The sequence below is a fragment of the Callithrix jacchus genome, chromosome 8 (assembly GCF_049354715.1).
Source record: "Callithrix jacchus isolate 240 chromosome 8, calJac240_pri, whole genome shotgun sequence".
Taxonomy (NCBI): Eukaryota; Metazoa; Chordata; class Mammalia; order Primates; family Cebidae; genus Callithrix; species Callithrix jacchus.
In genome coordinates, this window is record NC_133509.1 from 46,609,363 (window position 1) to 46,636,006 (window position 26,644).

At 41.0% G+C, this 26,644-nt stretch overlaps 1 protein-coding gene across 10 annotated transcripts in view; it reads right to left on the minus strand.

The window, feature by feature from the left end:
- The window catches only part of EIF2AK4 (eukaryotic translation initiation factor 2 alpha kinase 4), a 139,843-nt gene that overhangs the window by 43,483 nt on the left and 69,716 nt on the right, over window positions 1-26,644 (minus strand). For all 10 annotated transcript variants that reach the window (XR_013521044.1, XM_035259867.3, XM_035259868.3 and 7 more), the window contains 9 exons: window positions 26,097-26,203; window positions 25,357-25,514; window positions 22,256-22,686; window positions 20,949-21,018; window positions 8,416-8,499; window positions 6,316-6,438; window positions 4,061-4,165; window positions 2,235-2,289; window positions 1,600-1,679 (listed from right to left, as the gene is read on the minus strand). Coding sequence is in view for 9 of the 10 variants with exons in the window: in XM_035259867.3 (XP_035115758.3) it covers window positions 1,600-1,679; window positions 2,235-2,289; window positions 4,061-4,165; window positions 6,316-6,438; window positions 8,416-8,499; window positions 20,949-21,018; window positions 22,256-22,686; window positions 25,357-25,514; window positions 26,097-26,203 (1,213 nt within the window). In the remaining variant the exon portion in view is untranslated. The remainder of the gene's footprint in view (window positions 1-1,599; window positions 1,680-2,234; window positions 2,290-4,060; window positions 4,166-6,315; window positions 6,439-8,415; window positions 8,500-20,948; window positions 21,019-22,255; window positions 22,687-25,356; window positions 25,515-26,096; window positions 26,204-26,644) is intronic.

Genomic DNA, 26,644 nt, shown 5'->3' on the forward strand with positions numbered 1-26,644 from the left:
TGCAAGCCTGAACATTTGCTATGATGGAAATTGTCTTCCTAATGTATTTTATACATATATATTGATTGAGACAGGGTCTTACTCTGTTGCCCACACTGGAATGCACTGGCGTGATCATAGCTCACTGCAGCCTCAATCTCCTGGCCTCAAGCAGTCCTCCCACCTGAGCCTCCAAGTAACTGGGACTACAGACGTGTGCCACCAGGCCTGGCTAATTGTTTTGATGTTTAGTAGAGATGAGGTCTTGCTATGTTACCCAGGCTGGTTTTGAACTCCTGTGCTCAGGCAATCCTCCTGCCTCAGCCTCCCAAAGGGCTAGGATTATGGGCACGAACTATCATGCCTGGCCCCTGTGTTTTTAAAGTTTAGCCCTACACTCTTGCCCTAAGTGATCTCATCCAGTCTCATAGCTTTAATTCCTATCTGTGTGCTGACTTCATATTTATACTTCTGACTCTCACCTTTCCTCTGAACTCAAGGGTGGGGTATCTAGCAATCTACCCGACATCTCCAATTGGATTTCTAATCAGGTATTTCAAACTAACATGCCTCAAACTGAATTTTTCTGCCATCTTCTCCTCTTTCCCTAGGTTTTCTCATTTCAGTCAACCACTCTTCACCCAGGTGCTCCAGAAGAAACCTGAGCCTTAGACTTTTTCCCCTCCTCATTCTCACCCAACATACATTCCACCGGGAAAATCTCTCAGTTCCCCTCTTAAATCAGCAAACTTCTTTCCATCTCTACTCCTTGCACTCCAGTTCCAGTTGCCAGCTGTCCTACCTGGACTTCCTGCAGAGCCTCCTCACAGCAGCCAGAGTGAACTCTCTTGCTCAAGATTCTTCAGTGGCTCCCTGTGTACTTCAAATTAAATGCACACTCCTTCCTTATCCAGGCCAACCTGGCCCTGTGTGATCTTTCCCTGCCTTCTTTTCCAGCTTCACTTCATGCTTCTCTCCCTGTTGCTCGCCACACTGTGGCCACACTAGCTTTCCTTTTGACTGTCTTGAATGTGTCAAGCTCTCTCTCAACCACGGTTTTCCTCTTTATGTGTGCAGTTTCCTCTGCTTCTCACTGTCTCCCTCCCTGGCATGTGTCAGCCCCCAACTCTGTGTGGCTTCTCCTTTCTCATCCTTTATCCTAAATGCCATCCTCAAGAGATCTTCTTGGGTCAATCTGTTCTCTTTGTCACTTCACTCCATCACAATTTGTGATTACATATTTTATTTTTTTACTTATTTATTGTCTGTTTCATCCACCAGTGGACAAGCTCCCTGAGGGCTGGAGCCACTTCTGTTCCTGGCACCTTGCCCAAGATAGGGGTCAATTCACACGTTCTTTGGATGGAGGAATGGGTGAGTGGGTGGATGGGTGCATGGATAGATGGATGCATGGATGGGTGCAAAGTGGGTAGGTGGGTGGGTGGGTGGATGGGTGGATGGATGGACTGACTGTAAGCTCCCTGGGACCATGAATCCTTCCTGGAGTATAAACGAGTGGACGTCCTGACTATTTCAGCTGGGACTAAGCCCCAAATGCTGTGATTTAGATATTCCTATTACCTTAATTTTGAGATTCCTTTTCCCCACAAAACCCCATACCTGGTTGTATGCAGATTTGGTGCTTCCTTGGACCTCTGGGCTTACATAGAGAGCAGTGCCAACCATCCCAGTTAAGTGACCTGTGTGGAGGAGAACAGAGGGAAAATTTCCCAATAATAGGACTATAGATGACATGAATTAAAAACAAACAAAGGTTTCTTACAAGTGAGGCATGATCTGTTAACTGTCTATACCACTCACAGGGAGCAGCAGCATGCATTGTACCAAATGAATAACCGTAAGTCACGTATGGCCACACACACTGTTGTATACAAGGATGCCTTTGCTGTGGCAGAGGAAGGAAAGTGCCACATAGAAAACCCCAGATGGATCAGCTCATGAGGTTGAGGTTACTGATGTGAGTTAGCAACCTCACATTACCAACTGAAGTTACACAAAATACAACCATCTACCCCTGGAAGCCTATTATTCTACTCTCTGAAGTTCTAATTTCTTAAAGTTCAAAGAACAATTGATATATTACAAAATTAACACATTTCCATAATTTTGTTAATTTAAGGAACAATTAAAATCTGCTGTAGAATAAAACTTTTACAAGTAAAAAGCAGGCTTCAGGTTAAGAAATTCTGTGGTCTTTAACTCATGGATGAAAATATATAGTCTTCTGGGTTTACCTGAAGGGTCTGACTTAATCAAGTCTCCTGCCTGATCGTCTTGTTTGCTGTCAGCCTAAAAATATAAGTAAGCCAAATATCCAATTAAAATATGATATTATTCCATGAGAATGGCTTGTCCATTTCTAAATGAAGACTGAAAAAATATTACATGGAGATCAGAATATAATAATGCTTTGCGTTTTAATTTTTTTTCTAGTTTAGTTAACCCACTAATGCAAGGCTCTCAGGAAACCCAATGAAATCAAGAGGAAGAGGAGCAATCACTATACAACTCTTTCTTTGGGACAGAAATATGCAAAAGCTTAGAGAAACCAATTTTTCACGTAGCAAATGCCAAAAACAGAATCTATTTTCTAAGAAGAGTAAGAGTATATTAAAAAACAACAAATTCATCTTTCAATTTTCCCACTGCTGTTACTTTCTCTGGGTCAATCTTTACTTTTCTTTTCTAGAGGCTGCTTGGCAAACGTTCCACCCTGACTCATGGCTGGTGCCTCCCGGGAAGCCTTACGTTGCTCCACAACGTGCAACAGTGTTGTCAAAACCCTAAGTCACTATTCCCATTACAAGCGCCACCATCAGTAACACTGGCTTCAACATTCTTAGTGCTGGGCACTGTTCTAGGTGCTTTACCTGCATTCTTATTTATCTTGCTGACAACTTTTTGAGCTAGGTTCTAGTTAGTATTAGACACACTTTACGGATGAAATATTGAGAGGTTAATTAATTGTCCAAGATCATGCCACAAAGCGTGGCAGAGATAGGATTCTAGTCCAGGTCAGTGGGACTCCAGAGCCTGAACTCTTACCTACCTTACCATGTTACAGCCTTCCAGACATCAAGTTAAATTCTTTAGTTTGGGGATCAAGATTCCATCATCTGGCCCGTCCTTGGTCTCAGCACTCTCCCATACATATGCTCCATGGGGAGCATGATCGGGACTGAGTCCTTACTGTCTGCCTTCCCTCTCCTCCCTTTCCACACCCAGCCTCACCTTCCAACTTGGCCCGAATGGTTGTTCTCACCAGTAACTCAAATCCTATTTTCCTTTCCTGATCACCCTTAGAATTAACTGCATTTCCTACCCATCTTGGTGCCTAATAATTTGGGCTTATAATGTGGAGTAAAATTTCTCCTCTGGCATTCAAGGCCTACCACCTACAAGACTATGCAACCTTTCAATGACTCCTCAACTGCCCGGCATCCTCTCACTACCCCCTGCACCTCACAGTTTTGGCCAGTCAGACAATATGCTGGTCTGCACATAGCCAAGTCTGCTCACCCTGGGGCCTTTGTATATGCTGTGCTTTCTCTCTGGAATCCCCATCCTGGTGTTACCATTCCCTGTCCTCAACCTCCACCTATTGGACTCCCATCCACCATTTAAGGACATCTGAAATACCACTGTTGTTATCCAGCCTTTCTTGATCCTCACAACTGTATGCTCTCCTGGTGTTTTATGTTTTTGAGCCTCATTTCCCTAAACGAAGAAAAGCCTCTGAGGTATAAAGCATCTAGCCCAGCACCAGGCACAGTAGACCAAAATACCCAATGATTTCATAAAGTATTCAATGTCTTTGACGTCGATATTTTTCCCCAAGCCAATAATTTTGTGTACCTCAAGTCAAATACATTCACTCAAATATACTCACACTTTCAAAGCCTACAAGATCATTTGCAGCATGCCCCTTCAGGTTTACATAATCTCCTGAGGATTAGACAGCATAGTTCTGTGAATGCACTATTCTATCTGCTAATACTTTCAGAATTATCAAAGCATCTGGGTCTGTTGTTAGGTACAGTCTAATTTTTAAAATACTTACAGAAAAGGCTAGATGGTCTGTTGCCAAACCAAAATCACCTATTTTCACATGGTCATCAGAATCCAGAAAAATGTTGACAGGCTTCAAATCCCGGTGAATCATTCCCTGTTGAAAGAGAGTGAAGAAACAATGGTTTCCCATTCATAGTTTGGGGTTACACCTACTTCCTAATTTAAAAGGCTAACCTAGTGATGAAATTATACGAGGTCTTCTCCCGCAGACCACCCTGGTCCTGGCTATCTGGCCTCTGCAATGTCTCCTGACTGTCCTATGATCTCCTTACCATCTCCTAGTTCTACCTGGTGTTATCCTGACCGGGTGAACTCTAAATAGTTCTTTGTGGCATCCAAGGCCCCTTCCACTGGGTTCACCAAATTACCTTTCCCTCTGCTACATTACAAAATCTCTGCTCTGGTCAGGAGACACGCCATTTTCATTCCTTCTTCTATTTCTTTCTTTGTACCATCTCCTCTTCATAGGATACTCTTACTTTTTTCCATGCATTCGCACTGTACCAACATTTGCAAGTGCCAACTCATTCATGAGGCTTCCACAGTAATTCAAACAGTTCAACTTGGCATCCTCAGCACACACAGTAGCTATGCAACAATTACTTGTTACATGAGATTGCTTTCTCATTCTCCTCATGGCTCATAATGTGGACTGTTTCATGTACTATAAAAAATAATAATCTCTTTTACCATTACATGAAGGTAAATTCTGGCTCCCTCCAAAAGCAAGAAATCCTTCTCAAGCACGGGACATACACTTGTGCCTCTCTGTATTTCTAGATATGGCACAGTGTTAGATGCCAGCAAACGGATAGCCAATACTGAGCAAATTGGACAGAGTGAAAGAGAGCACAGGGGGCATAGTTCTAGCATCCCAGGATGCAATCACAGTAACACAGCTTTAGTGGCCCTAATTAGAACTCATTTCTTTTCTAACCTTGCAAATTCTGCTTCTACTAAATCATTATAAACTACACATGTGTCAATTACAGCCCTTGCTTCTCAGTGTGAATATGGTACAGAATAAACATTTTAAGATTAAAGAATTTGAGGCAAAGGAGAAAAGAACTAATGAATTTATATTGGTTACTACATTAGACAATCCCATTTTAAAAATGTAAATAGGGTTTCATTCTGAAGCTAGGCCTATTAGCATTTACATTACAATGGCAATTTCTAGCTTTAAAATAACAGTTTAGACATGCAACAAGCTACATTACTCAGAAAGTCTCATTTCTCTTCTTGCGAGATGACTTTCTGGTTTCTCTGTGTTCCTAGGAAGGGCAGCACTAATTCAGTTAGAATCAAATAACTTTGCAGGTTTTAATCATATCCTTGATTAATTCTTTTTTTTTTTGAGACAAAGTCTTGTACTGTTGCCCAGGCTGGAGTGCAATCTCAGGTCTCTGCAACCTCCATCTCCCACGTTCAAGCAATCCTCCTGCCTCAGCCTCCTAAGTAGCTGGGATTACAAGTGTGCACCATCACAGCCAGCTAATTTTTGAATTTTTAGTAGAGACGAGGTTTCACCATATTGACCAGTCTGGTCTTGAACCTCTGTTCAAATGATCCACATGCCTCAACCTCCCAAGCTGCTGGGATCACAGATGGAAGCCACTATGCTCTGCCCTAATTCTAAACCACTCAAGAAATCATTCTCACATTCCCTACATGTTCAAATATTTTCTCCTCTCCCAGAGGTTAACCAATTTTTTTTTCTGTAAGGGGCCAGAGAGTAAATACTTTAGGCTTTGTAGCCCCTGTTGGAACTACTCAAATCTGCCATTAAGGGAAAAAATAGCCACAGGCAATATATAAACAAACAAGCATAGTTATGTTCCAATAACCTTGGTGGCATTGAAATTTGAATTTCATGTAATTTTTATGTGCCATGAAATGTTCTTTTACTTTTTTACAACGATTTAAAAATGTAGAAGCCATTATTAGCTCATAGGCCATACAAGAAAGGGTAGTGGGTTAGATTTGACCTGCAGGTCACAGTTTGCTGATCCTGTCCTAACCCTTAATGTTTTCTTAACATTTTTAAATGTTATACTCTGATACCTTGTAATATTCTATTGTCTTTTGGCACACTGTTCTATTTCCTACAAAAATAGATTATGTCCATATTCCCATAGTTTTCCCTCTATTTAAGTTTTTCTCCAATCTTACATTTGATATTTTCATGCAGTCATAAATTTATGTAAACATAGGTCTTCAGATATGAAATGGTGTAAAGTTTACTTTCTCATGGATATAAGCTAATCCATCCAGAATCTCTCGAAAAAGCCTCCAGAGTCGGACGGTGTCTTGATATAGTCCCTGGTCAATGGTGTCTCGTAAAGTGCTCTTCTCACAGTACTCCATCTAAAAACAGACAAGGACAAATCAGGAGAATTTGATTATACAACAGGTTTTAGTTGCATAACTGTAATTTACACAATCCTCCATTAAAAAACCTGTACCACGGGTTTTAAACAGTTATGGTAAAGACTTGGTTTTTTTACACTGAAAAAAGGAACCAGCAGTATTAAAAAAAAATACGTTGGGGGTAAATATGCACAATCTTAGCACTTCAATGTAACTATTTAAATTTTTTTACATTATTGCTCATTTAAAAATACATATCACAATTAATATAAAAAAACTGACGATGTAGTAAAACTTTATTTATTGTTTTACAAGATCGCTTCCAAACCCAAATTTACCAGGAGGGTTAATTAATCTAATGATGTTCAAGTGTAGAGCAAAATATAAATATTAAACCATTCAAGTCTTCTTGGGACAGTGAGACGGGCTCCGCCTCACCCTTTCTTGAGTGTATTCATGTATCAGGAAACAGTGCAACATGACTTACATCTTTTATTTTGAGGCAGAGTTTCGTTCTTGTTACCCAGGCTGGAGTGCAATGGCGCGATCTCGGCTCACCGCAACCTCCACCTCCTGGGTTCAGGTAATTCTCCCGCCTCAGCCTCCCAAGTAGCTGGGATTACAGGTGCATGACACCACGCCCAGCTAATTTTTTTGGTATTTTTAGTAGAGATGGGGTTTCACCATGTTGACCAGGATGGTCTCGATCTCTTGACCTCGGGATCCACCCACCTCGGCCTCCCAAAGTGCTGAGATTACAGGTGTGAGCCACCACGCCTGGCCCGACTTAAATCTTAAATCAACATGCAGCATTTGATTTACGAAACTAGCCTATATGTTTCAACTAGTACCAGAGTTGAGATTTCTCATGAAGGGTTTTATTGCTTTTAAAGAGAGGAAGATCAGCCTTTGTTCTATCATCCTCAGTAAAAGTGTCAGTAAACTCTGGCTCACCCTCCGGCTCTCACAAGGCATTCTCTGATGCCCACACCGTGATCCTGATGCATGTTGGATGTACCTCCTTTATGTACTTATATGTCATTCTAATTGTGTAGAAGCTAATGGAATATAATAGAGGATGAATAGTGGTTTTGGGGACAAATGCTTTATTATCTATGTAAATGTTACCTCAAAGATATTTATGTTAAGGAATAATAAAGCAGCTCCAACACCAGGAAAGCAAACACCTAATTCATCTCATTCAAAATGCTATAACTGTCTCAGGGTTCCTTTTTCTGCACAGTTAAAGATCTGCCTGTCTGCAGTTATGACTGAAATACTAACGTGACCCACAGTCCTATTCACTTGGTGCAGAGACTTCTTTGTTTTATGGCCATCCCTCTACTGGCAGAGCCCACCCGTTTAGGATGTTGCTGTTCTGGCAGGCAGGCAGGCCAAAGCCTAGGCTTCTCTGTAACGCCCCAATGGAACTGGCTTGCCTGTGTACTGGTCTGCAGAGGTTCCTGGACAAGCCCCTTTGCTAAAGTCATGTTGGTGTTACTTCTGCACAGACGGACATGTGTGTGCATCATACGTTACTTGTCCAGATTCAGCTGGTTAGGCAAAGCGGAGTTTCTGTGCTCATGCAGTCTAGCATTTATGGAACTCAGACATAGTTCTAAGCACTTCACAAGTTATTTATTCTTTCTAAGTTTATAAGAGCTACTATTATGTAATTTGTAAATGGGGAAACTGAGGCAGGCACAAGATGCTGAAGAAACTTGTCTGAGTTCAGTCCTAACAGGTGGATCCAGGATGTGAACTTGCACAGCCTGAGCCCAGAGCTGCCCTGTGGCAAATCCTGAAATACTGCAAGAAATTCAAGGCTGGGGGAAAGGCCTCCATATGGTAATCATCTTGACCAATTAACCTTTGGTAGTGGCAGTAAGCCCTCCTCTGTCCATTATCTTGTTCCAATACCCTGAAACAGGCCCACCAGTGACTAGTGGGTGTTGTTACACACCAGGACCCCACCTGGATGTATAGGTAGTGCACAGCCTCGGTTGTCACTGATGGCTCACTTTCATGGCAGCTGTTCTTCTCATTGCAGTCTTCGTCCTAACCAAGAGGAACACAAAATAACTCAAAATGGGGGCCAAAACTAAGCAAAATCATCATCATCAAGTATTTGTGCCCACCCTGTTGTCTGATTGGGAAGTCAGAGAGCAGAACATAACCACTGTCCTCAGAAGCTCACAGAACTCAGCTATGAATCCATCCAATCCTGGGCTTTTTTGGGTTGTAGGCTATTAATTACTGCCTCAATTTCAGAATCTGTTATTGGTCTATTCAGGGATTCAACTTCTTGCTGGTTTTAGTCTTGGGAGGTTGTATGTATCCAGGAATTTATCCATTTCTTCTAGATATTCTAGTTTATTTGCATAGAGGTATTTGTTATAGTACTCCTGATGGTAGTTAGAGGAGCTGGTATCATTCCTTCTAAAATTATTCCAAGCAATAGAAAAAGAGAGACTCCTCCCTATCTCTTTTTATGAGGCCAGCATCATCCTGATACCAAAACCTGGGAGAGACACACACAAAAAAAGAAAATTTCAGGCCAATATCCCTGATGAACATTGATGCAAAAATCCTCAAGAAAACACTGGCAAATCAAATCCGGCAGCACATTAAAAAGCTTATCATCCATGATCAAGTCAGCTTCATCCCTGAGATGGAAGGCTGGTTTAACATATGCAAATCAATAAATGTAATCCATCACATAAACAGAACCAATGACAGAAACCACATGATCATCTCAATAGATGGAGAAAAGGCCTTTGATAAAATTCAACACTGCTTCATGCTAAAAACACTCAATAAACTAGGTATTGATGGAATGTATCTCAAGATAGTAAGAGCTATTTATGACAAACCCACAGCCAGTATCATACTGAATGGGCAAAAGCTGGAAGCTTTCCCTTTAAAGATTGGAACAAGATAAGAATGCCCTCTCTCACCACTGCTATTCATCATAGTACTGGAAGTTCTGGCCAGGGCAATCAGGCAAGAAAAAGAAATAAAGAGTATCCAAATAGGAAGTATTCTATAAGAGCTAGTAAAGTTCTTACAGACTTGTAAAGAATAAATAGCATGTGAAGTCAAATTATCTCTGAAGATAACATGTTTGTATGTTTAGAAAACCCCACTGTCTCACCCCCAAAACTACTTAAGCTGATAAGCAACTTCAGTGAAGTCTCAGGATACAAAATCATTGTGCAAAAATCACAAGCATTCCCATAAGCCAATAACAGAGAGCCAAATCATGAGTGAACTCCCATTCACAATTGCTACAAAGAGAATAAAATACTTAGGAGTATAACTTACAAGGGATGTGAAGGACCTCATCAAAGAGAACAAACCACTGCTCAAGGAAATAAGAGAGGACACAAATGGAAAAACATGCCATGCTCATGGGTAGGAAGAATCAATATTGTGGAAATGGCCATACTGCCCAAAGTAATGTATAGATTCAATTCTACTCCCATCAAGCTACCAATGACTTTCTTTACAGAATTAGGAAAAACTACTTTAAATTTCATGCAAAACCAAAAAAGAGCCCACATAACCAAGACAATCCTAAGGAAAAAGAACAAAGCTGGAGGCATCACTTTACCTGACTTCAAACTATACTACAAGGTTACAGTAATCAAAACAGCATCGTACTGGTACCAAAACAGATACATAGACCACTGGAACAGAACAGATGCCTCAGAAATAATGCCACACATCTACAACCATATGATCTTTGACAAACCTGACAAAAACAAGCAATGGGGAAACAATTCCCTATTTAATAAATGGTATTGGGAAAACTGGCAAGCCATATGCAGAAAACTGAAACTGGACCCCTTCTTTACACCTTATACAAAAATTAACTCAAGATGGATTAAAGACTTAGAAACCTAAGACCTAAAACCAAAAAAAAACCCTAGAAGAAAACCTAGGCAATACCATTCAGGACAAAGGCATGGGCAAAGACTTCATGACTAAAACACCAAAAGCAATGGCAACAAAAGCCAAAATAGACAAATGGGATCTAATCAAACCAGAAAGCTTCTGTACAGCAAAAGAAACTATTATCAGCGTGAACAGGCAACCTACAGAATGGGAGAAAACTTTTGCAATCTATCCATCTGACAAAGGGCTAATATCCAGAATCTACAAGGAACGTAAACAAATTTATAAGAAAAAAACAAACAACCCCATCAAAAAGTGGGTGAAGAATATGAACAGACATTTTCAAAAGAAGACATTAATGCAGCCAACAAACATGAAAAAAAGCTCATTGTCAATGGTCATTAGAGAAATGCAAATCAAAACCACAACGAGATACCATCTCATGTCAGTTAGAAGGCAATCATTAAAAAGTTAGGAAATAACACATACTGGAGAGGATGTGGAGAGATAGTAACGCTTTTACACTGCTGGTGGGAATGTCAATCAGTTCAACCATTGCGGAAGACAATGTAGCGATTCCTCAAGGATGTAGAACTAGAAATACCATTTGACCCAGCAACTCCAATACTGAGTATATACCCAAAGGATTATAAATCATTCTACAATAAAGACATATGCACACAATATGTTTATTGCAGCATTATTTACAATAGACTTGGAACCAATCCAAATGCCCATCAATGATAAACTGGATAAAGAAAATGCAGCACATATACAGCATGGAATACTATACAGCCATAAAAAAAGAATGAGTTCATGTTCTTGGCAGGGTCATGGATGAAGCTGGAAACCATCATTCTCAGCAAATTAACACAAGAACAGAAAACCAAACATTGCATGTTCTCACTCATAAGTGGGAACTGAACAGTGAGAACATATGAGTACAGGGAGGGGAACATCACACACCAGGGTCTGTTGTGGGGTGGGAGAAAGGGGAGGGAGAGTATTAGGAGAAATATCTAATGTAGATGACAGGTTGATGGGTGCAGCAAACCACCAAGGCACATATACACCTATGTAACGAACCTGCATGTTCTGCACATGTATCCTAGAATTTAAGTATAATAAAAAAGAAAGAGGAGACAGGAGAAGATGGCGCTATAGGAGCAACTCAGGATTGCAGCTCCCAGTGAAAGTGCAGAGGGTGAGTGGACACTGCATTTCCAGATGGATCTTTATTGCCCACAGACCATGAGATTCCCAGGTGTAGGAGCCCCACGGGCCGCCAGTGTGGCTGTTTGGGCCAGCGCAGCTGTTTGGGCCGGTGCAGCTGTTTCGGCTGGCACCGCCGCGCAGCAGCACTCCATACAAAATACACTGGTCTGGTTGCCCTGTTAAACCAGCAATTTGAGATTTGGGAAGGCAGATTAGCACATTCATCTGATTAAACGGGACTTAAACAGTAAGCCAGGCCGGGAGAGTCCTGGGCAGCGACATTGTTTCAGCCAGTGCAGTGGATCGCCACACGGGAAATCACACAGATCCCGGTGCCCTTTCAGCAGGCGACTGGAACACTGGGGAGAAAGTCAACTGTTCAACTTAAAAAAAAAAAAAGGGCTCTGAGGCAGGGAGCCAGGTGATCAGGCTCGGCGGGTCCCACCCCCACAAAAACAAACAAAACAGCAATTGGAAATGCTTGGGTTTGAGAGTTTCACGGCAAGCACAGCTGAACCCAGGATGGTGCAGCTCGGTGGGGAAGGGGCGTCCGCCATTACTGAGGCACTCCACCCCTATGGAGGTACTCCGCCACTGCTGATGCAGCCTGCCATTGCTGAGGCAACCCGCCATAGCAGAGAGAGTCCACCATTACGGGGGGGGGGCCACCATTGCCACAGCAGTTCTAACCATACCCATACAAACAGGACTACAGGGAATTATACACGGCAGCAGGGCAGAGCCCAGAGCAGCTCAGCATAGCCTCTGCAAGCAGGCAGTGACTAGACTGCCTCCTTGCTGGGCAGAACAGTGCAACGGATACTCATAAATAAAGCCCTAACTCCCCAAGACAGAGCACCTGAGGAAAAAAAGGGGCTTTAAGAGTTCTGCTGCAGCAGACTTAAACGTACCTGCCTAGCAGCCCTGAATGAACAATGGAGCTCACAGTTCAGCACTTGAGCTTCTATAAAGTACAGACTGTCTCCTCAAGCAGCTCCCTGACCCCCGTATATCCAAAGAGTCACCTCACAAAGGACTAATCAGACTGACATTTGGCGGGCATCATTCTGGGACAAAGATAGCAGAAGAAGAAACTAGTAGCAACCCTCACTGTTCCACAGCTGCTACAAGTGTTCCCCAGGCAAGCAGGGCCTGGAGTGGACCTCAGCAGTCCTACAGCAGAGGGGCTAGACCATTAGAAGGAAAACTAAGAAACAGAAATACTTCATCATCAACAATCTGGACGTCCACTCAGAGACCCAATTGGAAAGTCAGCAACTACTCAGACGACAGGTGGATAAATCCATAAAGATGGGAAGAAACCAGTGCAAAAAGGAGGAAAACACCCGAAACTGGAACACCTCGCCTTCTACAAGGGACCACAACCCCTCACCAGCAAGGGAACAAAGCTGGATGGGGAATGAGTGTGACGAAATGACAGAATCAGACTTCAGAAGGTGGGTAATGAGAAACTTCTGTGAGCTAAAAGAACACGTTCTAACTCAATGCAAAGAAACTAAGAACCTTGAAAAAAGATTTGAGGAAATGATAGCAAGAATGGACAACTTAGAGAGGAATATGAGTGAATTGACGGAGCTGAAAAACACAACACGAGAACTTCGCGAAGCATGCACAAGTCTCAACAGCCGAATTGACCAAGCAGAAGAAAGGATATCAGAGGTCAAAGATCAACTCAATGAAATAAAACGAGAAGGCAACATTAGAGAAAAAAGTGCAAAAAGGAATGAACAAAGTCTCCAAGAAATGTGGGACTATGTGAAGAGACCTAATCTACGTTTGATAGGTGTACCTGAATGTGACGAAGAGAATGAATCCAAGCTAGAAAATACTCTTCAGGATATTATCCAGAAAAATTTCCCCAACCTAGCAAGGCAGGCCAATATTCAAGTCCAGGAAATACAGAGAACACCACAAAAATATTCCTCAGGAAGAGCAATCCCAAGGCACATAATCATCAGATTCACCAGGGTTGAAATTAAGGAGAAAATGCTAAGAGCAGCCAGAGAGAAAGGTTGGGTCACCCACAAAGGGAAGCCCATCAGACTCATAGCAGATCTCTTGGCAGAAACCCTACAAGCCAGAAGAGAGTGGGGGCCAATATTCAACATCCTTAAAGAAAAGAACTTTCAACCCAGAATTTCATATCCAGCCAAACTGAGCTTCAGAAGTGAAGGAAAAATAAAATCCTTTGCAAACAAGCAAGTACTCAGAGATTTTGTCACCACCAGACCTGCTTTACAAGAGCTCCTGAAAGAGGCACTACACATAGAAAGTAACAACCAGTACCAGCCATTCCAAAAACATACCAAATGCTAAAGAGCATCAACAAAATGAAGAATCAACTAACAGGTAAAACAGCCAGCTAGCATCAAAATGGCAGTATCAAATACACACATAACAATATTAACCCTAAATGTAAATGGGCTAAATGCACCAATCAAAAGACACAGACTGGCAAATTGGATAAAAAGCTAAAACCTATTGGTGTGCTGTATCCAGGAAACCCAACTCACATGCAAGGATACACAAAGGTTCAAAATAAAGAGATGGAGGAATATTTACCAAGTGAATGGAGAGCAAAAAAAAAAAGCAGGAGTTGCAATTCTCGTCTCTGATAAAATAGACTTTAAAGCAACAAAGATCAAAAGAGACAAAGAAGGACATTACATAATGGTAAAAGGATGGATACAACAAGAAGAGCTAACGATCCTAAATATATATGGACCCAATACAGGAGCACCCAGATATATAAGGCAAGTTCTTAATGACTTACAAAGAGACTTAGACTCCCACACAATAATAGCGGGAGACTTTAACACTCCACTGTCAATATTAGACAGATCAACTGGACAGAAAATTAACAAGGATATCCAGGACTTGAACTCAGACCTGGAACAAGCAAACGTGATAGACATTTACAGAACTCTCCACCCCAAATCCAGAGAATATACATTCTTCTCAGCACCACATCACACCTACTCGAAAATTGACCACATAACTGGGAGTAAATCACTCCTCAGCAAATGCAAAATGACTGAAATCATAACAAACAATCTCTCAGACCACAGTGCAATCACGTTAGAACTCAGAATTCAGAAACTAACTCAGAACTGCACAGCTTCATGGAAACTGAACAACTGGCTCTTGGATGTTGATTGGATAAACAATGAAATGAAGGCAGAAATAAAGAAGTTCTTCGAAACCAATGAGAACGAAGACACAACATACCAGAATCTCTGGGACACATTTAAAGCAGTCCCTAGAGGAAAATATATAGCAATAAGTGCCCACATGAGAAGAGTGGAGAGATCCAAAATTGACACCCTATCATCAAAATTGAAAGAGCTAGAGGAGCAAGATCAAAAAAACTCAAAACCTAGCAGAAGACAAGAAATTACTAAGATCAGAGCAGAACTGAAGGAGACAGAGACACGAAAAACCCTTCAAAAAATCAATAAATCCAAGAGCTGGTTTTTTGAAAAGATCAACAAAATAGACAGACCACTAGACAGACTGATAAAGAAGAAAAGAGAGAATAACCAAATAGATGCAATAAAAAACGATAAAGGGGAAATCAACACAGATTCCACAGAAATTCAAACCATCATCAGAGAATATTACAAACTCTATGCACATAAACTAGTAAACCTGGAAGAAATAGATAAATTCCTGGACACTTGTGTCCTCCCAAGCCTAAACCAGGAGGAAGCCGAAACTATGAATAGACCAATAACAAGGTCTGAAGTTGAGGCGGCAATTAAGAGCCTACCACACACAAAAAAGCCCAGGTCCAGATGGGTTCACAGCCGAATTCTACTAGACACACAAAGAAGAACTGTTACCATTCCTTCTGAAACTATTCCAAATAATCCAAAAAGAGGGAATCCTTCCCAAATCATTTTATGAGACCAACATCATCCTGATACCAAAACCCGGCAGAGACTCAACAAGAAAAGAAAACTTCAGGCCAATATCCATGATGAACATAGATGCAAAAATCTTCAATAAAATACTGGCAAGCCGATTGCAACAGCATATCAAAAAGCTTATCCACCATGATCAAGTAGGATTCATTCCGGCGATGCAAGGCTGGTTCAACATACGCAAGTCTATCAACGTAATTCACCACATAAACAGAACCAAAAACAAAAACCACATGATTATCTCAACTGGCGCAGAGAAGGCCTTTAACAAAATTCAACAGCCCTTTATGCTAAAAACCCTCAATAAGCTCAGTATTGATGGAACGTATCACAAAATAATGAAAGCTATTTATGAAAAACCAACAGCCAATATCATACTGAATGAGCAAAAACTGGAAGCATTCCCTTTGAAATCTGGTACTAAACAAGGATGCCCTCTCTCACCACTCCTATTCAATATAGTACTGGAAGTTCTAGCCAGAGCAATCAGGCAAGAAAAAGAAATAAAGGGTATTCAAATAGGAAAGGAGGAAGCCAAATTGTCTCTATTTGCAGACGACATGATAGTATACCTAGAAGACCCCATCGTCTCAGCCCAAAAACTCCTGAAACTGATAAGCAACTTCAGCAAAGTCTCAGGATACAAAATCAATGTGCAAAAATCACAAGCATTCCTCTACACCAATAACAGACTTAAAGAGAGCCAAATCAAGAACGAACTGCCATTCACAATTGCTACAAAGAGAATAAAATACCTAGGAATACAACTTACAAGGAACGTAAGGGACCTCTTCAAGGAGAACTACAAACCACTGCTCAATGAAATCAGAGAGGACACAACAGATGGAGAAACATTCCATGTTCATGGTTAGGAAGAATCAATATCGTGAAAATGGCCATACTGCCCAAAGTAATTTACAGAATCAACGCTATCCCCATCAAGCTACCAATGACCTTCTTCACAGAACTGGAAAAAACCACCTTAAACTTCATATGGAACCAAAAGAGAGCCCGCATAGTCAATTCTAAGCAAAACGAACACAGCAGGAGGCATCACACTACCGGACTTCAAACTACACTACAAAGCTACAGTAGTCAAAACAGCATGGTACTGGTACCAAAACAGAGATATAGACCAATGGAACAGAACAGAGGCATTGGAGGCAACACAACATACCTACTACCATACAATCTTTGATAAACCTGACAAAAACAAGCAATGGGGAAAGGATTCCCTGTTTAATAAATGGTGTTGGGAAACCTGGCTAGCCATGTGCAGAAAGCAGAAACTGGACCCCTTCCTGACACCTTACACCAAAATTAACTCCAGATGGATTAAAGACTTAAACATAAGACCTGGCACCATAAAAACCCTAGAAGAAAATCTAGGCAAAACCATTCAGGACATAGGAGTAGGCAAGAACTTCATGACCAAAACACCAAAAGCATTGGCAACAAAAGCCAAAATAGACAAATGAGACCTAATCAAACTCCACAGCTTCTGCACGGTGAAAGAAACAGTCATTAGCGTGAATCGGCAACCAACAGAATGGGGAAAAATTTTTGCAGTTTACCCATCTGACAAAGGGCTGATATCCAGAATTTACAAAGACCTAAACCAGATTAGAAGAATGAAACAAACAAGCCCATTGAAAAATAGGCAAAGGATATGAACAGACACTTTACAAAAGAAGATATACATGAGGCAACAAATATATGAAAAAATGCTCATCATCACTGGTCATCAGAGAAATGCAAATCAAAACTACATTGAGATACCATCTCGTGACAGTTAGAATGGCAATCATTAAAAAATCTGGAGACAACAGATGCTGGAGAGGATGTGGAGAAATAGGAACACTTTTACACTGTTGGTGGGAGTGTAAATTAGTTCAACCATTGTGGAAAACAGTGTAGCGATTTCTCAAGGACCTAGAAATAGAAATTCCATTTGACCCAGCAATCCCATTACTGGGTATATATCCAAAGGACTATAAATCGTTCTACTATAAGGACACATGCACACGAATGTTCATTGCAGCACTGTTCACAATAGCAAAGACCTGGAACCAACCCAAATGCCCATCAATGACAGACTGGACTGGGAAAATGTGGCACATATACACCATGGAATATTGTGCAGCAATCAAAAATGAGTTTGTGCCCTTTGTCGGGACATGGATGAATCTGGAGAACATCATTCTCAGCAAACTGACACAAGAACAGAAAATGAAATACCGCATGTTCTCACTCATAGGCGGGTGATGAACAATGAGAACACATGGACACAGGGAGGGGAGCACTACACACTGGGGTCTATTGGGGGGAATAGCTCCCTCCCCAGCGGGGGTGGGGGTAGCTAGGGAGGGATGGCATGGGGAGAAATGCCAGATGTGGGTGAAGGGGAGGAAGGCAGCAAATCACACTGCCATGCGTGTACTTATGCAACTATCTTGCATGTTCTGCACATGTACCCCAAAACCTAAAATGCAATAACAAAAAAAAAAATTAAAAAGAAAAAATAGAAGCTCACAGCATTTTTGCAAGTTTGCTATTTCCAGAGTCCTCTGTGTGGCTTACAGGTCTGTCGCTACACAGAACAATGATGGGGTAAACAGAAAACAGGTAGGCATTAAAGATGTGCAATCTACAGAAAGACTCCTTGTCAAGTCAATTCTTTCTTACCACTGATATCTATCCTATGGCTAAGAAGGCAGAATGCACACAGGCTAATACTTGAAGAGTTCAATTTTGCTGGAATTATGTATTTTTTGATGGTAGGCTTATTTCAGAAACACAAGACTACAAATCCATCTTTAGCTGAAACCATTTAAAAGTGACCACATTATAAAAGGGCACACTGCCCTCAGAGGTACATGCTTGAAGAACATGTACTCAGCTGCCACTTACAGTCTATGACCCTCTAGAACACTTTCCAAACCATTACTCTGTTTGTCCTCTACAGCTGATTTTCTTTCTTTACGTGATACTTTTCTTAAAGTCTTTCCTCCCAACAGAGATATTTGAATACTTATAATCCCAAGTGCAGAAAAAGCATTAGTATTTGACCACTTCTGATTTTTTTTTTCCTGAGGAAGAATTTTGAGAACTTTTTCTTTTATCAAGGAAAATGTGTTAATCTCTTGGAGTCTTCTACCCATCAATTAGGATGCCTGTGGATGCTGTCCTTATCTGAGCAAAACCAGGATTTGATGGCCCCCTGTAATAATCACATGCATAACAAATGCTAAAAAACAAACATTAACTTTGGCTTTAGCAGTAGTTTGGACTTTTTTTGACACAGAATTTTGCTCTTGTCACCTAGACTAGAGTGCAATGACGCAATCTCAGCTCACTGCAACCTCTGCCTCTTGAGTTCAAACAATTCTCCTGCCTCAGCCTCCTGAGCAGCTGGGATTACAGGCACCTGCCACCAAACCCGGCTAATTTTTTGTATTTTAGCAGAGATACAGTTTCACCATGTTGGTCAGGCTGGTCTCAAACTCCTGACCTCAAGTGATCCACCTGCCTTGGCCTCCCAAAGCACTGGGATTTCAGGTGTGAGCCACCACAGCCAGCATAGTTTAGATTATTTATGCTATTATTTCTGGCTAAATTTATAACTAATACATTTTTATTATTAGTGATTGAATTGACAAGGGAACTACTTATAAAAACCACACTGGCTAATACTCAAATCTCCTTCAAATCAATTGAACTGCTTATCTAAGAGTCTACACTTAGACTTTTCTTTATCTATTATGAATGAGCCCTTGTAACTGCTGGCAATTTTTATTCTGGATAATAAAGTCATTGTAGGCTGGGCATGTGGCTCACATCTGTAATTGTAGCAGTTTGGACGGCTGAGGTGGGAGGATCACTTGAGCCCAGGAGTTCTAGGCTGCAGTAAGCTATGACTGCACCACTGCACTCCAGCCTAGGAGACAGATGGAGACCCTGTCTCTTAGAAAAACTAATAATAAAGTTGTGTTCAGCCCCCAATAGTAGAATAATTCCCCACAGCCACAACTGACTTCTCTAGTAGTTAAAAAGCTTCACTCTGAACTCCATGCACCAGCACGGAGGGGCTCTTCTGGCCTAGGCAGAGGACGATGCAGAATTAAAGGGGCTTTCAGGCTTTGAGGGGTTGTGCTTTTCACTTTTTAAAACCATAATCCGCATGAAGAAATATACTTTGTATCACAGCCAGTACACATACTTATGAGGTAAAGTTCCAAGAACAAAGTTAAACTTTGTAACTAACTTTGCAACTTTACATAGTTTGCAAACTTTGTAATTAACTTTGTAATGTTACAAAGTTTATAAACTTTATACCTAACTTTGTAACATTACTAAGTTAACCTTTAAAATATGATACATGTGGTATTCCCCACTCCATTTTTTTTTTTTTTTTTAGACAGAGGCTCACTGTCTCCCAGGCTTAAGTGCAGTGGAGCCATGTTGGCTCACTGCAACCTCCGCTTCCCTGGTTCAAGCGATTCTTGTGCCTGACTCCTGAATGCCTGGGACTATAGGTGCACACCACTGCGCCTGGCTAATTTTTGCATTTTTTAGTAGAGAGGGAGTTTCACCATTTTGGCCAGACTGGTCTCAAACTCCTGACCTCAGGTGATGTACCTGCCTTGGCCTCCCAAAGTACTGAGATTACAGGCGTGACCCACTGTCCCCAGCCTCACCACTCCTTTTTATGGCATTACAAATAAAATAAATCTGGTTGTGACTCTTTACATTGATTTCATAACTCATTACAGCAAGTTTGTCCAACCTGCGGCCTGTGGGCTACACGCAGCCCAGAATGGCTTTGAATGCAGCCCAATACAAATTTGTAAATGTTCTTAAAACATTATGAGATTTTTTGCAGTTTTTTTAAGCTCAGCAACTATCATTAGTGTTAGTGTTTTTATATGTGGCTCAAGACAATTCTTTTACCAATGTGGCCCACGGAAGACAAAAGTTTGGACACTCCTGCATTATAGGATCATGATACACAGTGTAAAAACACTGTTCTAAAGGGTAGCATATGAAAACAAGGAATCAAGAATAATTGATGTGGGACAGACTAAAGTAACTCCATGATTAGACTGTTTAGTTCATGAATTTGCATTCTCATCCTTAACCAGATAAAGTTTCTCAAACCTTTAGAAAACTGTTTTCATCACATACAAAAATGCAGTGCCTCAACTGACTTCTCTCTTCTAAAAGGAGATATGTTTTATTATATGGATAAAGGTCTAAAAATAAACACAGGTAGAATATATATATATTTTCCCCCCCACAGGTAGAATATATTTTAAATGAATAATATTTTAAAATAGATGGTTTCTGTATTTGAATATCAGATTAAAGCTTTAATACTTTACCTAAGGTTTATGACATCAGACATCAATTACATCATGAATAAAATGGTATAATTTCTATTCATATATTTACCTGATTCTGACTTTTACTGTTCTCATCTTCATTGTCAAAGATAATATCACTTTCAGAATCTGAAGCAGGTCTGAAAAAGAGAAACAGAGAAATACTAAAGGAATAAAAATCCCTATTACGATAATAAAAATGGACACTTTCAAATACTAGAAAGCAGAAGAGGCTAGAGATATCACACCATGAGCCCACAGGCATCGATGTATACTCTACACTGGGGTGATTTGTACTTGCTATTATACAAAACACAGAACTCTTTTGATTTAATAAAAATTAGCCAGATTAAGTTTCCTGAAAAAATTTAATAACTAAGAGTAATCATAAAGTGTATCCATCTGGATAAAATAAAACAAAATCTTGAAAAGTAAACACTCAGGGTAGATTCTGAGAAGTGTAAACTTTAGGATCATAATTATTGATTTGGTACCTTTTTGGGGTCTGCAGTTGGCACTGTATCAAGACTCCAAATTAGTCCTTAAATGTTTCACAGGGTTGCAAGCCCTTATCCAAAGGAATGTCCTATGAGAAATTCTATTAAATGTGTAAGATGGAAGTATGGGAAGTAATTTCTATTGCTCCTTTTTCCAGGGCTTGGATTTTAGAAATCTTTTGAAAATAGTGGGCGCGGGGGAGGTAGTTTGTTTGTTTTTTTATTAGAGGTCCCAAATCCCATGGAGTAGTATAGGTCCATGGCCTGTTAAGGCCTCACAGCAGGAGTTGAGCGAGCATTAAGGCCTGAGCTCCACCTCCTGTCAAATCAGCAGCCGCATTAGATCCTCATGTGAGCGTGAACCCTATTGTGAACTGTGCATACAGGGGATCTAGGTTGTGCACGTTTTAATCAGACCTTAGATTCTCATAATGCGAAAAGTTTCTTCCCGAAAATATTTCCCCAACTCCCGTCGTGGAAAAACCGTCTTCTATGAAACTGGTCCCTGGTGCCTAAAAAGGTTGGGGACTGCTCCTTTAGATTGCATTTGGTTACTCTCTAAAAGTGGGTTTAAAAACAAAAACCAAAACATGGTCAACTCATCTGGATTTCTGTATGAGTCCCTTTTCCATGGCTTGGACTTGGTAGGGATTAAAGGTGGGGAACGTTCTTGGCCCGGGAGGCGGAGGTTGCAGTGAGCAGATGACATGCCACTGCCCTCCAGCCTGGGCGACAGAGCAAGACCCAATCTCAAAAAAGAAAAGAAAGAAGGAAGGAAGGAAATAAAAGGAAAAAGAAGCAAGGAAAGAAAAAAAATAATAAAGAAAGGAAACCAGGGGGCGCCTCAGAGGCAGCTAGTCCGCGCCGTGTGGGCACTTACAGAAAGGACTGGGAGAAGACGCCGTCGTGCTCATCCTCGTCGTCGTCCTCATCGTCGCTGGAGCTCGGGCTGGCGGTAGGGAAGCGGGCACTGGCTGAGCGCTCGCCCGAAGTGCTCCACTCCACCGAGCTGCTGAGGATGGGCGGTGGCGCTGCGGCCTCCACGCTGCCCGGGCCGTCTGTGTCGCTGGCCGGCTGCCCGCGTGCAGCTCGCTCATCCTTGCCCAGGGGCCCAGAGTTCGGGGGCGGCGTCCCCGGGCCTGCCGGCCGCTCATGCCGCTCGATCCAGGCGTTGTAGTAGCGCACAATGTTTTCGTGGTGCAGCCGTGACAGCAGTGTCACCTCGCCCTTGATCCTGCGGAACTGCCGGCTCGCGGGGTTAATGGGGATGCGCTTCACCGCGTAGCAGCAGCCGTCCAACTTGTTCTGCACCTGCAGCACAGCCAGGGGAAGGAAGGTCAGTGGCTCGGGGCCTTGCACAAACCGGCATTCTGCAATGTACCCCACTCCCCAATCCCCTCCCAAGGAAAGCCTGAAGCTCTAAATAAGACCCACAGCTACAGTCAAGAACCACACGTCTGAAATTCTTAAACTGAAAAAAAGCTTTGGCTGCCACAAAATTCAGAAAACAGGCCATCCCAATCTAGATGCATTCCTGGGGAAAACATCATCTCCATTTTAATAATTTTACTGACAATTACTTCCCTGCTTTTCCAATGTATCTGCTATTTAAATTTCTAAATGTCTTGATTCGAAGATAAAAATTATTTTCTAACGTCAGGGTAAGGTTTTGGATGATTTTAGTTTCTCTCTGGTTTTTTTTTTTACACTTAAAGCCACTAAAAACAAATTAAACTCCAAAAATATTAACAGACCTGAACACAAAGGTTAATTCCTTGATTTTTAAAGCCATGTGAACTTGGGGAAATTATTTAGTTTTCTTCAGACTCAATGCTCTCATCTTTAAAATGGGGTAATTTCCATGATCCCAAATGGTGACTCTAAAGCACCTGGATCAGGGCCTCACAGAGAAAGGTTATTAGCACAGTAAATAACAGCAGTTGGTATTAACACAATCACTGCCCACTGATTCGGTTACATAACTAAGATGATGTGTACTGAAACCAGAACAATACAATTAACAACACAGTAAAATAATAAAAATGAAAAAAAGAAAAACATCGCAAAGGCCAGTCCCCCATCCCACACAGGGGCATCCTTATGCCAGGCAGTTTCACTATGTAATTGGGGTGATGCAAGTAACTTTATATTATAAAGTCTTATTCGCTGGAACGTTGCAGTCCCATCTGTGCAGGTCAGCTGAGGTGATGATATACTCTAGAAAAGCAAATGCCATGTGGCCATGGGTGACAGGAGAAATTAGTTGATTACAAAACACAAAGCAGAACATCATTCTTTTGTTTGGCTCACGTAAACTAATAAAAGTCTAAGTGAAGTCCTGGGAATTAGGAGGGAGTACTAGAAACTGAGTTTCAGATTATCTTTTTTTGTATGGAAATAGTGACAAGAAAACACACTTTGTAGTAACACAGATGTGGTTCTGAATGGTGGTTTTATCTCTTAGCAGAGGTGTGTCATCTCAGGCAAAGGACAAATCTTCTCTCAGCTTCAGTTCCCTCATCTAGAGAATCAGAATCATACCTATAGTGTAAGAATATCCTGAGATTTAAAGACAAGGTTTGTGAACCACTTGACACTCAATCTGAAATATAGCAGGTGCTCCAAAAAAAATGACAGCCCTATGTTCTTTTACTGCCAGGTTAATAGGGAAGAGGACAGTGTAGGGTGGGGGTGAGGATACTGGCATTATCTTTCAATCTCACGTCTCGGTACACATCATATATGAAATGAGTTGGGGATGAAGCTTGCTACACTGGAAATCCCTAGGAATTCATTTACTGAAACAAAAAGGTGCAGAAACAGTAATGGGTTCAACTGCTAATGAATGCTGGATCGCTGGGCAGGCTGTCCTACTCTGACCCAGAAGCATAGAGATGGAATGTGAGGGCTGTGGATTCTCATAGGGAGAAACTACTGGAAACCGTTGGGGCTTAAATTAGTCAGATTTTGTTACATGAGCTTATCTATCGTTGTTAAGTACTTGTAAGTAGATAAAATTTCTTAATAATTTTAGTTTCTTAATGTTCTAAATTCAAGAATCTAAAATACAGTAAGTTAAAGCCCTTAATCAAAGTGACATTGTGAGTTAAAGGACCAGTATATGCTTCAATCATCCCCTCCTCTTAGACATAATTATGATCTTTCTGATCAGGATATCTGTCTTGCTTGTCTTTCTTTTATCACAGGAAAACTAATTTAATTCATTTTTCAGTGTAAAAGTTTTTCTATGGTAACAGTAATGCTTCCTAACGATATTCTCAGTATCCTAAGCAGACAATATGCCTGATGGTGTGTCACCTTCATATGTGAAAGAAGACATGTACTGTATATAGACTTAATACAATAATCTGGGTCTCCTAATTCACAGAGAAATACTTCAATTATACAAAAACAGCTGAACCCTCTTTCTACAAGGGGCAGATAATAATAAAAGTCACCCAAATAGACTGGAACGAAGAAAGGAAGACCTAACTACAGCACTCCTTAATAATACATTGCTACCTTTCTGTACCAATAAGAGCTGGAAAATAAAAGCCATTGAGACCTGCTGGGACCATTTCCCAGTTTGAAGTCCATCTCTCCTCTAACCTCAGAATCTTTTTCTCTACGGCAACTCTGACAGCAAACAGGAAAAAAGAGAACAATGTTCTTTCTGAACCAAAGCATACAAAAACATTCTTTCTGTGGAGGTCTTGATTCCACTTGAAGTGCTGTTATAATCATGTGTGTTTCATGTTAATGCTCCACATGAAGCAAGGAAAGAGAAATGGAGCAATTCTTAACTGTGTCCAGTGTAACTTAACTAAAACCTTTAACTTTAGGAAGGTGAAGACAAGCATAGTATTGAACAGTCATATTCACTTCCCTCCCCACTCCCAAAATAGAAGTCAAGTCCATGAGTCTTTATGGAAATGGAACAGAGAAGGTCTAAAGGGGACTGGGGATGACTCAGTACTGCACCTTGATGACAGCTCCAAAAGCTCCTTTACCAAGAAGCTGTAATTCTTCAAACTCAATGAAATATCGGGAAAACTGTCTCTGTGTCTCACTGAAGAAGGCAGCACTGGGTAGCCGGTTGCTAGGAATAACAGTCTCAACATAATCTTGTCCTCCAGAATCTGAGATAAAACAAAGAGCAAGAGGCACATGAGGCACTGGAAATTTAGGAAGAGCTACACAGCTGATGATGATGCAAGCCCTTGAATAAGAGCCCCCAACCAGGAGTTTGAAAAATTACCTCTTACTGGAGTGGCCTTTGAAAACTTTTCCTAACCTTGCCTTCCTTAAAGTAGGCAGAAATATATAATTTGCCCAAGTTTAGAGGTGGGAGTTATACAGAGTAAGTGACTTAACTGTAGAGTTAGAACTGAAACCCAGGTCTCATGATCCATTCCAATCTCTACTGAGGTTCCTTAATCTGAGGTGCAGCAGAAAAAATCTAGTTACATTGCACTAAGGGTGACTAAACACTAAAAGAGGCTACACTAATGGACACTCCATTGGTAGAGACTACAAAAACCAGGGTGGCAAAACAGTCCCATGCACATGGCACTCATCAAACTCATGGATATAAGTGTAGTTCAGAATAAAAGACATAAAATAAATAATACATGCAGCCCCTTCCAGTTTTAGGTTTATGTATATGTTCAACATAATTTAACGTCAAACAGGATACACATAAAGAATGGTAACAGACTCACCTTCAGGACTTTGTTCCACTAAAGGCATTTTTGGTTGAGGATTTATAAAGCTGTGTTTCAACAACTGCTGGGGACTCCATCTTTCCTTGTCATCCAAGCAAACACATCTTGGTGAGAGGGAAGGAAGAATCTTAGCATCAAATACAATCAGAGCTCAACTAGTTAATCCAAGGCATTAGCTATGGGTTTATTTTTAAAAGAAACACATAAAAGAATTCATGTTACTCATAGAACAGAATATACTCATAGGTGAATTTAAATTAATAACCATTACTGCAGGATTTACATGCTAAGCAACAGGCTGGGTATAAGAGGCAAATGATAAAAAAGGCATCTCTAGATGGAGAAGTCTTACTCTCATGGAACAATTTTTTAAATGTCTAAGGTAGCATAAGTAGGCTATAAATTTTTACCTCAATTTAACAGTTTGATGCCTTGTCATGAGAAACTAAGCCTTTCCAGGAACCAGTAGCAATAAAACTTTCTAAAGACAAAGCAAATCAGAGTTGGTGCAGGAGCATGGCTCAGTATGATGAGCTTTAGATGAA